At 41.7% G+C, this 13,508-nt stretch overlaps 1 protein-coding gene across 2 annotated transcripts in view; it reads right to left on the bottom strand.

The window, feature by feature from the left end:
- The window catches only part of LOC311142352 (RING finger protein 145-like), a 40,899-nt gene that overhangs the window by 25,907 nt on the left and 1,484 nt on the right, over nucleotides 1-13,508 (bottom strand). For both annotated transcript variants that reach the window (XM_084177987.1, XM_084177986.1), the window contains exon 2: nucleotides 12,967-13,183. In XM_084177987.1, the coding sequence (XP_084034113.1) occupies nucleotides 12,967-13,150 (184 nt within the window). In that variant the 5' untranslated portion in view covers nucleotides 13,151-13,183. The remainder of the gene's footprint in view (nucleotides 1-12,966; nucleotides 13,184-13,508) is intronic.

The following is a 13,508-nucleotide window of genomic DNA, read 5'->3' as shown; positions in this document are numbered from 1 at the left end:
CAGAGCCTGTGTTTGGTTAGTGGTGCCTTCCTTCAGTGATGAATATGAGTCAGTGTTTACATTGTGTGGGGGCTTTGGTTGGAGAGGCTCCTGCTCTTGGCTCAGATATGCAGTAGTAGAACAGTAGGGCTATGAATAACCAGGGACCTCACAATATGATCACGATACTTAGGTGCCGATACGCATTGCGATTCGGTACTGCAATTTTATTGTGTTTCGATGATCCAAACATTTTGCTCACCATATACAGTGAGGGGAAAAAAGTATTTGATCCCCTGCTGATTTTGTACGTTTGCCCACTGACAAAGACATGAGCAGTCTATCATTTTAATGGTAGGTTTATTTGAACAGTGAGAGACAGAATAACAACAACAAAATCCAGAAAAATGCATGTAAAAAAATTTATAAATTGATTTGCATTTTAATGAGGGAAATAAGTATTTGACCCCTCTGCAAAACATGACTTACTATTTGGTGGCAAAACCCTTGTTGGCAATCACAGAGGTCAGACGTTTCTTGTAGTTGGCCACCAGGTTTGCACACATCTCAGGAGGGATTTTGCCCCACTCCTCTTTGCAGATCTTCTCCAAGTCATTAAGGTTTTGAGGGTGACATTTGGCAACTCGAACCTTCAGCTCCCTCCACAGATTTTCTATGGGATTAAGGTCTGGAGACTGGCTAGGCCACTCCAGGACTTTAATGTGCTTCTTCTTGAGCCACTCCTTTGTTGCCTTGGTCGTGTGTTTTTGGTCATTGTCATGCTGGAATACCCATCCAGGACCCATTTTCAATGCCTTGGCTGAGGGAAGGAGGTTCTCACCCAAGATTTGACGGTACATGGCCCATGTCCATCGTCCCTTTGATGCGGTGAAGTTGTCCTGTCCCCTTAGCAGAAAAACACCCCCAAAGCATAATGTTTCCACCTCCATGTTTGACGGTGGGGATGGTGTTCTTTGGGTCATAGGCAGCATTCCTCCTCCTCCAAACACAGCGAGTTGAGTTGATGGCAAAGAGCTCCATTTTGGTCTCATCTGACCACAACACTTTCACCCAGTTCTCCTCTGAATCATTCAGATGTTCATTGGCAAACTTCAGACGGGCCTGTATATGTGCATTCTTGTTCAGTGGGACCTTGCGGGCGCTGCAGGATTTCAGTCCTTCACGGCGTAGTGTGTTACCAATTGTTTTCTTGGTGACTATGGTCACAGCTGCCTTGAGATCATTGACAAGATCCTCCCGTGTAGTTCTGGGCTGATTCCTCACCGTTCTCATGATCATTGCAACTCCACGAGGTGAGATCTTGCATGGAGCCCCAGGCCGAGGGAGATTGACAGTTCGTGTTTCTTCCATTTTGCGAATAATCGCACCAACTGTTGTCACCTTCTCACCAAGCTGCTTGGCGATGGTCTTGTAGCCCATTCCAGCCTTGTGTAGGTCTACAATCTTGTCCCTGACATCCTTGGAGAGCTCTTTGGTCTTGGCCATGGTGGAGAGTTTGGAATCTGATTGATTGATTGCTTCTGTGGACAGGTGTCTTTTATACAGGTAACAAGCTGAGATTAGGATCACTCCCTTTAAGAGTGTGCTCCTAATCTCAGTTCGTTACCTGTATAAAAGACACCTGGGAGCCAGAAATCTTTCTGATTGAAAGGGGGTCAAACACTTATTTCCCTCATTAAAATGCAAATCAATTTATAACATTTTTGACATGCGTTTTTCTGGATTTTTTTGTTGTTATTCTGTCTTTCACTGTTCAAATAAACCTACCATTAAAATTATAGACTGATCATGTCTTAGTCTGTGGGCAAATGTAAAAAATCAGCAGGGGATCAAATACTTTTTTTCCCCTCACTGTACATGTCTGCTGAGAAAACAAGTTTTGATCAGTCATGAACATGAAACAAATTAGCTCCCTATTTAAAACAGAAGAGGAGAACAAGCTATGAAGGACAAATACTGGAGTTACAGCCAACTAGCGCCAAAACAATATTGCAATATCGGTAAAATATACATACACACACAATATATGCACTGCCCCCCACCCCATCTTTTTAAACTGCTGCTACTCTGTTAATTATTTATGCATAGTCACTTTAACTCTACCCACATGTAGTGGGGAGAACAAGTATTTGATACACTGCCGATTTAGCAGGTTTTCCTACTTACAAAGCATGTAGAGGTCTGTAATTTTTATCATAGGTACACTTCAACTGTGAGAGACGGAATCTAAAACAAAAATCCAGAAAATCACATTGTATGATTTTTAAGTAATTAATTTGCATTTTATTGCATGACATAAGTATTTGATACATCAGAAAAGCAGAACTTAATATTTGGTAGAGAAACCTTTGTTTGCAATTACAGAGATCATACGTTTCCTGTAGGTCTTGACCAGGTTTGCACACACTGCAGCAGGGATTTTGGCCCACTCCTCCATACAGACCTTCTCCAGATCCTTCAGGTTTCAGGGCTGTCTCTGGGCAATACAGACTTTCAGCTCCCTCCAAAGATTTTCTATTGGGTTCAGGTCTGGAGACTGGCTAGGCCACTCCAGGACCTTGAGATGCTTCTTACGGAGCCACTCCTTAGTTGCCCTGGCTGTGTGTTTCGGGTCGTTGTCATGCTGGAAGACCAAGCCACGACCCATCTTTAATGCTCTTACTGAGGGAAGGAGGTTGTTGGCCAAGATCTCTTGCGATACATGGCCCCATCCATCCTCCCCTCAATACGGTGCAGTCGTCCTGTCCCCTTTACAAAAAAGCATCCCCAAAGAATGATGTTTCCACCTCCATGCTTCACGGTTGGGATGGTGTTCTTGGGGTTGTACTCAACCTCCTTCTTCCTCCAAACATGGCGAGTGGAGTTTAGACCAAAAAGCTCTATTTTTGTCTCATCAGACCACATGGCCTTCTCCCATTCCTCCTCTGGATCATCCAGATGGTCATTGGCAAACTTCAGACGGGCCTGGACATGCCCTGGCATGAGCAGGGGGACCTTGCGTGCGCTGCAGGATTATAATCCATGATGGCGTAGTGTGTTACTAATGGTTCTTTGAGACTGTGGTCCCAGCTCTCTTCAGGTCATTGACCAGGTCCTGCCGTGTAGTTCTGGGCTGATCCCTCACCTTCCTCATGATCATTGATGCCCCATGATGGAGCCCCAGACCGATGGTGATTGACCGTCATCTTGAACTTCTTCCATTTTCTAATAATTGCGCCAACAGTTGTTGCCTTCTCACCAAGCTGCTTGCCTATTGTCCTGTAGCCCATCCCAGCCTTGTGCAGGTCTACAATTTTATCCCTGATGTCCTTACACAGCTCTCTGGTCTTGGCCATTGTGGAGAGGTTGGAGTCTGTTTGATGGAGTGTGTGGACAGGTGTCTTTTATACAGGTAACGAGTTCAAACAGGTGCAGTTAATACAGGTAGTGAGTGGAGAACAGGAGGTCTTCTTAAAGAAAAACTAACAGGTCTGTGAGAGCCGGAATTTTTACTGGTTGGTAGGTGATCAAATACTTATGTCATGCAATAAAATGCAAATTAATTACTTAAATATCATACAATGTGATTTTCTGGATTTTTGTTTTAGATTCCGTCTCTCACAGTTGAAGTGTACCTATGATAAAAATTACAGACCTCTACATGCTTTGTAAGTAGGAAAACCTGCAAAATCGGCAGTGTATCAAATACTTGTTCTCCCCACTGTACATACATACACAGTGAATTCAGAACGTATTCAAACCCCTTGACTTTTTCCACATTTTGTTAAGTTACAGCCTTATTCTAAAATGGATTAAAATTGTTCCCCCCCCCCATCAATCTACACACAATACCCTATACTGACAAAGCAACAGGTTTAGACATTTTAGCAAATTTAGAAATACCTTTACATAAGTATTCAGACCCTTTGCTATGAGGCTTGTTCCAGTTTCCGACAATATTCAGCAACTTCACACAGCCATTGAAGAGGAGTGGGACAACATTCCATAGGCAACAACCAACCGCCTGATCAACTCTATGCGAAAGAGAAGTGACGCATTGAATGAGGCAAATGGTGGTCACACCAGAAACTGACTTTATTAATAATAATAATAATAATAATAATAATAATAATAATAATAATAAGCCATTTAGCAGACGCTTTTATCCAAAGCGACTTAGTCATCTATTCACACCCCTACCTATCTGACCAACAGATGCATATCTGTATTTCCAGTCATGTGAAATCCATAGATTAATATAAAATTAGACCCTCTGAAATATAAAAAAGCATTATGATTTCTCTTTTGTTAATGGTCCATACTTGGTTACACAGTTATATACAATGATTGTGCCAGCCCTAAATATAGGTACCATTGACTTGCATTACATTTGTGCCAAATGCTACAAAGTCAGCATTTGAACCAGTGGCCAGGTAAACAAAACCAATGCATGGATTGCTGTCATACCTTGTCCATAGACTGATTACAGGGAAAGCAGACCAATATGTAAAAAATGTGGCAAAGCAATTAACTTTTTGTTCTGAATACAAAGTGTTATGTTTGGGGCAAATCCAATACAACACATTACGGAGTATATTTTCAAGTATAGTGGTGACTGCATCATGTTATGGGTATGCCTGTAATCGTTAAGGACTGGGGAGTTATTTAGGATAAAAAATAAAAAAACTGAATGGAGCTAAGCACAAGCAAAATCTCAGGTTTCCCTCTAGTTCAGTCTGCTTTCCACCAGACACTGGGAGATAAATTCAACTTTCAGCAGGACAAGAATCTAAAACAAAGCCAAATCCACACGAGTTGAGTTACAGTTTTGACAAATCTACGGCAACACCTGCAAATGGTTGTCTAGCAATGATCAACAACCAATTTGACAGAGCTTGAAGAATTTTGAAAAATAATAAAAATGGGCAAATGTTGCACAATTCAGGTGTTTAAAGCTTTTAAAGACTTAACCAGAAATATGTACAGCTGTAAATCGCTGCCAAAGGTGCTTCTACAAAGTATTGACTCAGGGGTGTGAATACTTATGTAAATCAGATTTTCCTGTTTTTATTTTTTTCAATACAAAATTTGCAAAAATGTCTAAAAACGTTTTCACTTCGTCATTATGGGGTATTGTGTGTAGATGGGTGAGTGGAAAAAAATCTATTGAATCCATTTACAATTCAGGCTGTAACACAAAATGTGGAATAAGTCGAGGGGTATGAATACTTTCTGAAGGCACAACCAGTCCACAAGGTTCTTTGGGGAGAACCCTGTGAAGAGTAGATAGAGGAATGATAAACTGGGACTATAAAAGAAAGCTCATTTTTCTATCCTGTGCCTTGGGGAGGGGGATATTTCACATTATTTCAAATAAAACTAATATAGCCGTCCTCGTGATATAACTAGCCTCATGAGGAGCGGGGATGGGACTGAGTATCTGAATTGTGCACATAGAAGAAAAGCCTTCCAGCCATTGGTCAGGAGCAGCCATGTATGTTATGAACAGATCACATCCTGTTCTTTAGTCTGTATTACATTAGGTAAGCCAACAACACGGGCTAGAATAATTTGTTTCGGGGGGTGGGGGGGGGCAGTCTGCCTGTAGGTGCAGCAAAGTTCTAGAGACAATTCTAGAGGCCCCCTCCCCATCTTTGCGGTGTAGAGAATATTTTGCATTTTACGCCAACTTCCTGCAATTCAAAAAAAATTATCCATGGAGCTTTGAGAAAATATAGCTTTTTATTTTTTATCCTGCGATTCAACATTCTGTCATGGAGCTGAGAAAACTTCCTGCAACTATATACATTCTGTCATGGCTAATGTGGTGTTCTTTTGCTCGACCATCAAATCTATACTGCTAAATTCACTGTTTGGGGTATTTTCTATACCGTCTAGCTTTTATTTGGGTGATTGTTAGTTAAAAAATAAAATAAATAAAAACATAATATCTATACAGTGGGGAAAAAAAGTATTTAGTCAGCCACTAATTGTGCAAGTTCTCCCACTTAAAAAGATGAGAGAAGCCTGTAATTTTCATCATAGGTACACGTCAACTATGACAGACAAATTGAGAAGAAAAAAATCCAGAAAATCACATTGTAGGATTTTTAATGAATTTATTTGCAAATTATGGTGGAAAATAAGTATTTGGTCACCTACAAACAAGCAAGATTTCTGGCTCTCACAGACCTGTAACTTCTTCTTTAAGAGGCTCCTCTGTCCTCCACTCGTTACCTGTATTAATGGCACCTGTTTGAACTTGTTATCAGTATAAAAAAAGACACCTGTCCACAACCTCAAACAGTCACACTCCAAACTCCACTATGGCCAAGACCAAAGAGCTGTCAAAGGACACCAGAAACAAAATTGTAGACCTGCACCAGGCTGGGAAGACTGAATCTGCAATAGGTAAGCAGCTTGGATTGAATAAATCAACTGTGGGAGCAATTATTAGGAAATGGAAGACAGACAAGACCACTGATAATCTCCCTCGATCTGGGGCTCCACGCAAGATCTCACCCCGTGGGGTCAAAATGATCACAAGAACGGTGAGCAAAAATCCCAGAACCACACGGGGGGACCTAGTGAATGACCTGCAGAGAGCTGGGACCAAAGTAACAAAGCCTACCATCAGTAACACACTACGCCGCCAGGGACTCAAATCCTGCAGTGCCAGACGTGTCCCCCTGCTTAAGCCAGTACATGTGATGATCCAGAAAAGGATTGGGAGAACGTCATATGGTCAGATGAAACCAAAATATAACTTTTTTGTAAAAACTCAACTCGTCATGTTTGGAGGACAAAGAATGCTGAGTTGCATCTAAAGAACACCATACCTACTGTGAAGCATGGGGGTGGAAACATCATGCTTTGGGGCTTTTTTTCTGCAAAGGGACCAGGACGACTGATCCGTGTAAAGGAAAGAATGAATGGGGCCATGTATCGTGAGATTTTGAGTGAAAACCTCCTTCCATCAGCAAGGGCATTGAAGATGAACCGTGGCTGGGTCTTTCAGCATGACAATGATCCCAAACACACCGCCTGGGCAACGAAGGAGTGGCTTCGTAAGAAGCATTTCAAAGTCCTGGAGTGGCCTAGCCAGTCTCCAGATCTCAATCCCATAGAAAATCTTTGGAGGGAGTTGAAAGTCCGTGTTGCCCAGCGACAGCCCCAAAACATGCCTGCTCTAGAGAAGATCTGCATGGAGGAATGGGCCAAAATACCAGCAACAGTGTGTGAAAACCTTGTGAAGACTTACAGAAAACGTTTGACCTGTGTCATTGCCAACAAAGGGTATATAACAAAGTATTGAGAAACTTTTGTTATTGACCAAATACTTATTTTCCACCATAATTTGCAAATAAATGTATTTAAAATCCTACAATGTGATTTTCTGCTATTTTTTTCCCTCAATTTGTCTGTCATAGTTGACGTGTACTTATGATAAAAATTACAGGCCTCATCTTTTTAAGTGGGAGAACTTGCACAATTGGTGGCTGACTAAATACTTTTTTTCCCCACTGTATATACACACACACACACTATCTGGTTTAGGCATTTGGGTTTATACAAAGCCTTTTTCCATCCTGATTGTATTTTATTTTTGAATAAACATTTTATTTTTCCTTTTATGCATGCTTAGGTGGCCCGCACAAGGATATCAATGGCAGAAAATCCCTGTGTTTAACTGTTTAACAGCAGAGACGGCAATAAAACAGAGCAGTTAATCCACAGCCATGGATTCAGAGCCATTTGCTATGCAAAGTCATGCAGACAGGACAAAGAGTTGACCGATGTGATAGAACCATAAGCAAAAGAGTTAGAGACAGGCTGCTACAGCATGTGCCAAAAGTCCTCAGATTCAAAATATTAGGTGAAACCTAGAAACACAGAAGAAAGTCCTGCTCTCTCACTCAGTCTCTTTCCAAGAGAGGCAACAGCACACACACATGCAGGTTCAGTTCAGTCAACTGTGCTCTGCTGCCAAGTGTGTTCATCAGCAAATACATTTACATTTGTCATTTAGCAGACGCTCTTATCCAGAGCGACATACAGTTAGTGAGTGCATACATTTTTTATTTTTCATATACCAGACCCATCTTCAGCAAAGACACCAAACTCATAGAAAGTGTGCACGAACACACAAAGTTAGTGAAAAAAAGTCATTCCAATTGATGATTAGCCTTTCTAGTGACTGTAGTAAATGGTGTGTTAATGGCCTGTAAGTTGGTTATCATGGCCTGTGCCTCCTCCACTCCTCTCCCCTGGGAAGGAAAAGGCTTCTTCTCTTCACCTCGGTCCTACTCCATGCATGGGCTAGGCCCACACACAGAGCACATTGTGCTCTCCCAGCACAGTGAGGCGACAGCCTTTAGCCTGCCTAAACGAGTCACATACCCAACCCTGCTGCCAAATTTTCCCCATAGCTCACGGTCTGTCTACTACACAATTATCCAGCAGTCTGACCAGCTGATAATGGGACCCTCCACGCCTAGCACAGTATACATAACCGTGCCAAACCACAAAACACTATCAAATGCATCCATTGTATTGGTTATGTCCTCTGTGCACATTTCAAAGTAAAATATAAACGACTGGAATAGCCCAGAAGTGCGGTGACAAGAATGACTTATTTCCCGCCAAGCATCACGGAAAGTTCCATTAAAATACTTGTGTCTTGGATGGTGGGGAAAAGCTAAGGCAAATGATGGAGAGGAAAATGTGACCGCGCCAACGTGTCACCATGTTGACAAAGTAAAAAAAATAAAAAATGACAAGCGTCTGTAGACAGCTGCCTAAGGTCATGCTTTAATTACGGCATTGTTTAATTATCATCCTATTGACCTCATGCCCTTCTGTTCTGGTCTGAAACACAAGCATCAGCCAAGGACTGATTTTGTTTGTCTGAAAGCTCAAGTCACTTGCCTCAACAACAAAAATACTTTTTTTAAAGTCTAACACTATGCATGGGCCAAAAGGTTAACTGAAAATTGGGTTGTCTGATGCAAGGAACCACTTCACAATTAATTATCATATATTAACAGAGAATCAGACGAAAAATATAGGCTACCCTCTGCCTATTGGCTTTTTTGCATATTCAAGCCCGTTGTAAGGCAGGTCCTCACCAGACATCACCGGCAACAACGTCGCCTATGGGCACAAACCCACCGTCGCTGGACCAGACAGGACTGGCAAAAAGTGCTCTTCATTGACGAGTCGCGGTTTTGTTTCACCAGGGGTGATGGTCGGATTCGCATTTATCATTGAACGAATGAGCGTTACACTGAGGCCTGTACTCTGGAGCGGGATCGATTTGGAGGTGTAGGGTCCGTCATGGTCTGGGGCGGTGTGTCACAGCATCATCGGACTGAGCTTGTTGTCATTGCAGGCAATCTCAATGCTGTGCCCTTCCTGCAGGCTCATCCTGACATGAACCTCCAGCATGACAATGCCACCAGCCATACTGCTCGTTCTGTGCGTGATTTCCTGCAAGACAGGAATGTCAGTGTCCTGCCATGGCCAGCGAAGAGCCCGGATCTCAATCCCATTGAGCAAGACTGGGACCTGTTGGATCGGAGGGTGAGGGCTAGGGCCATTCCCCCCAGAAATGTCAGGGAACTTGCAGGTGCCTTGGTGGAAGAGTGGGGTAACATCTCACAGCAAGAACAGGCAAATCTGGTGCAGTCCATGAGGAGGAGATGCACTGCAGTACTTAATGCAGCTGGTGACCACACCAGATACTGACTGATACTTTTGGTTTTGACCCCCCCTTTGTTCAGGGACACATTATCCAATTTCTGTTAGTCACGTCTGTGGAACTTGTTCAGTTTATGTCTCAGTTGTTGAATCTTGTTATGTTCAAACAAATATTTACACATGTTTAGTTTGCTGAAAATAAACGTAGCTGACAGTGAGAGGACGTTTCTTTTTATGCTGAGTTTCGTAATAAAACAGCAGACATTGAATATCCCTTTGAGCATGGTGAAGTTATTAATTACACTTTGGATGCTGTATCAACACACTCAGTCACTACAAAGATACAGGCGTCCTTCCTAACTCAGTTGCCGGAGTGTAAGGAAACCGCTCAGAGATTTCACCATGGGGCCAATGGTGACTTTAAAACAGTTAAAGAGTTTAATGGATGTGATAGGAGAAAACTGAGGATGGATCAACAACATTGTAGTTAATCCACAATACTAACCTAAATGACAAAGTGAAGTAAACCTGCAAAAAAATGTGGCAAAGAAATGAACTTTATGTCCTGAATACAAAGTGTTATGTTTGGGGCAAATCCAACACAACACATCACGGAGTACCACTCTTCATATTTTCAAGCATGGTGGTGGCTGCATCATGTTATTAGTATGCTTGTCATCGGCAAGGACTGGGGAGTTATTTAGGATAAAAATTAACGGAATAGAGCTAAGCACAGGCAAAATCCTAGAGGAAAACCTGGGTCAGTCTGCTTTCTAACAGACACTGGGAGACAAATTCACCTTTCAGCAGGACCAAGGCTGAATATACACTGGAGGCCAAATATACAAGGCCAAATATACACTGGAGTTGCTTACCAAGACGACATTGAATGTTCCTGAGTGGCCTAGTTACAGTTGACTTAAATCTACTTGAAAATCTATGGCAAGACTTGAAAATGGCTGTCTATCAATGATCAACAACCAACTTGTCAGAGCTTGAAGAATAGAAAATAAATAAAAAGACTAATGTGCAAGTATTGTACAATCCAGGTGTGCAAAGCTTAGACTTGCCCAGAAAGACACTCGGCAGTAGTCGCTGCCAAAGGTGATTCTAACATGTATTGACTCAGGGGTGTGAATAGTTAAGTAAATGAGATCGCCGTATTTCATTTTCAATACATTTGCAAAAATGTCTAAAAATATTGTTTTCACTGTCATGGGGTAATGTGTGTATATGGGTGAGAAGATCCATTTAGAATTCACGCTGTAACAAATTATGGAATAAGTCAAGGGGTATGAAAACTTTCTGATGTCCCCTGTAGCTCAGTTGGTAGAGCATGGCGCTTGCAACGCCAGGGTTGTGGGTTCATTTCCCACGGGGGGCCAGTATCAAAATGTATGCACTCACTAACTGTAAGTCGCTCTGGATAAGAGCGTCTGCTAAATGACTAAAATGTAAATGATGGCACTGTACGCAGATTCACACACACCATGACTTTTCCAGGATTTTCAAGACGGTACGAACTCAGTTTTCTGACAAAAAATAACCTATAACTGGTCAAATAACTTACTAACTAGCAAGGAATATCAACACGTGCACACGTGGCTACACACGATTGAAAGACCGCCCATCAACGCAATACAATTCTGCTCCAATGCACGCTGCAGAAATTGGAAGAAAAGTGAGCAACACATCGCATCTGGAGGACACTGATCCAATTATGATCTGAGTAAATTGTTTGATATTGTGATTTAAAAATCTATATTATGCTTGTCCAACATTTTTCATTTTACTTGCCCCTGACAAGTGATATGAGATTTGGAGCCCTACCTCCACTGAGGTTTTAGTAAAGGCCAGGCCCACTCAAGCAGAGCATATCCATACTGGATCAGTAGCAGTACTGTGTGTGTCCATATTAATGTGCCATTATGAATACAACATTTCACCCATATAAATTGCAGAGAGGAGATGCTCACAACATGAATCATAGACATCTACAGTCATGAAGCAAACGCTGAGTACAAACAATGTCAGTCCTTATCCTTTGTGTCATTGATTTTTTTCCCCGTCTTAGCTTTGAATAACCTAGAAGCATTTAAAAAACGTAAAGCAAGACAATTCAAGACTGAGTATGTTGAAAACTGCTAAGTTGAACTTAAATCATACTAATGTATCCCATAAATTACATGAATATGCATGAGGCCCAAGCATGAAAAACTGGGTCCTAGTTATAGGCTACAACTGCAGTAATTTTCCAGGTGAGGGAACATTAGCGATACATTATTTTGCCTGAAGTGCTGAACTACTGGCTAACACAGCAAGCCTGTTTGTCCCCATTTGGTAATTTGGATATCATCGTGGTGTACAGTGTTCGTTATGAATTTTTATTTATTCTTCACAATGTCACTGGAGAGTTAATCTACCCTGAGGTGCAAAGCAAAAGTTAAAGCCCCCATGCAGTCTTTTTAAATCACCACTGTATGTCTAATAAATCACTGTTTATTGAATGAAAATAATTTCAAAATATATTTTCTATCATTCATTTCCCCGAGCCTCCTTTGGCCCTTGAAATGCTGTCTGATCGTGTGGGTGTTAGAAGAACAAATGTGAAGATATTTACAGCCCTGATTGGCTGATAGGATGGTTTAGAGCCCACCCCTGAACGATCATCGGTCTATTATAATAAGATCCGATTGTGACATCGTGATCTGGGCAAAAAACTCCATCCCATCTTTACATGCTGAAATTCCAAGCATTTATTTTCTTCTTCAAATAGCTCTTACACAAAATGGGAATTATCATCATTTCCACAATTTCAGTGTTATTTCGACCTCACTGTGGAAATATATATTTATTTATTTTTAAGGAAAAATCACATTAACTGCACTGTCCCTTTAACAGTTCATGCAAATTTTCTTTGCCACTCAAAAAAGGAAAGTGCAAACTTTTGTAATGGCTGAGAAAATTCACAACTAATCTGACATTCATTAAATTAATTAGTAAGCATGTAACTTTACAATTTACTTGGGGGAAAACCTATTTAAAATACATTTATCATAAGATGGACCACTAGAAATGTATTGTAAGTGTATTGTAAGTGTATGGGTGCATTTGTCAAAATGTGCTGTTTAAAAATGTACAAGGGTGCTATAAATGAGAACTTAAAAGGGCAGCAGAAGTGGCATGACCAATTGCAGTAGCACTGAACGAGGTGAGGAGTGTGTGTGTGGGGTACTGACCAATTGCAGTAGCACTGAACGAGGTGAGGAGTGTGTGTGGGGTACTGACCTACATAGTGCAGGTAGAGAGCCAGGTACTTGTACTGGAAGAGAGGGTTGTTGTTGAGGCTGCTCCTCTGGATCTTCTGGAAGAAGGAGCTGACGTCCCAGCGGTAGAGTACCTCCAGCAGCATGATGCTGGGGACCCGCAGACCCACGTTCAGCACCGCTTCCAGCTTGTCCTTCACCGCCATGGCCCCGACACAGCACGCTACAACCTACTAAGACTGGACGGGGGGGACAAGGATTAGGGAGAAGAGAGCAAAAGGTGATTAGTCTTAAGTGCTATAACAACATGTAGGCTAAACATCCTTTTTTTTTTTTAAAGGCTAAATACTTGTTTTTATTCAACAGCAGCAAAATTCTGTTTTTACAGAGCTCCAATTCCATGTTATGTGGTGTTTCATAAACCCATTCCCAGGTGGGCATGCACAAGTTGCTGTACAGGATAGATAAACAGAGTTGTATTTGACCAAGAAGAACTGTTAACGCTTCAAACCTCTGCCTGCATGTTCAGACAAATCAAGTCTAACGAGGCAGGAAGGAACTACA

The sequence above is a fragment of the Coregonus lavaretus genome (assembly GCF_964263955.1).
Source record: "Coregonus lavaretus genome assembly, chromosome: 15".
Taxonomy (NCBI): Eukaryota; Metazoa; Chordata; class Actinopteri; order Salmoniformes; family Salmonidae; genus Coregonus; species Coregonus lavaretus.
Note: the sequence above shows the minus strand (reverse complement) of the source record. Positions and strands in the feature narration are given on the sequence as shown.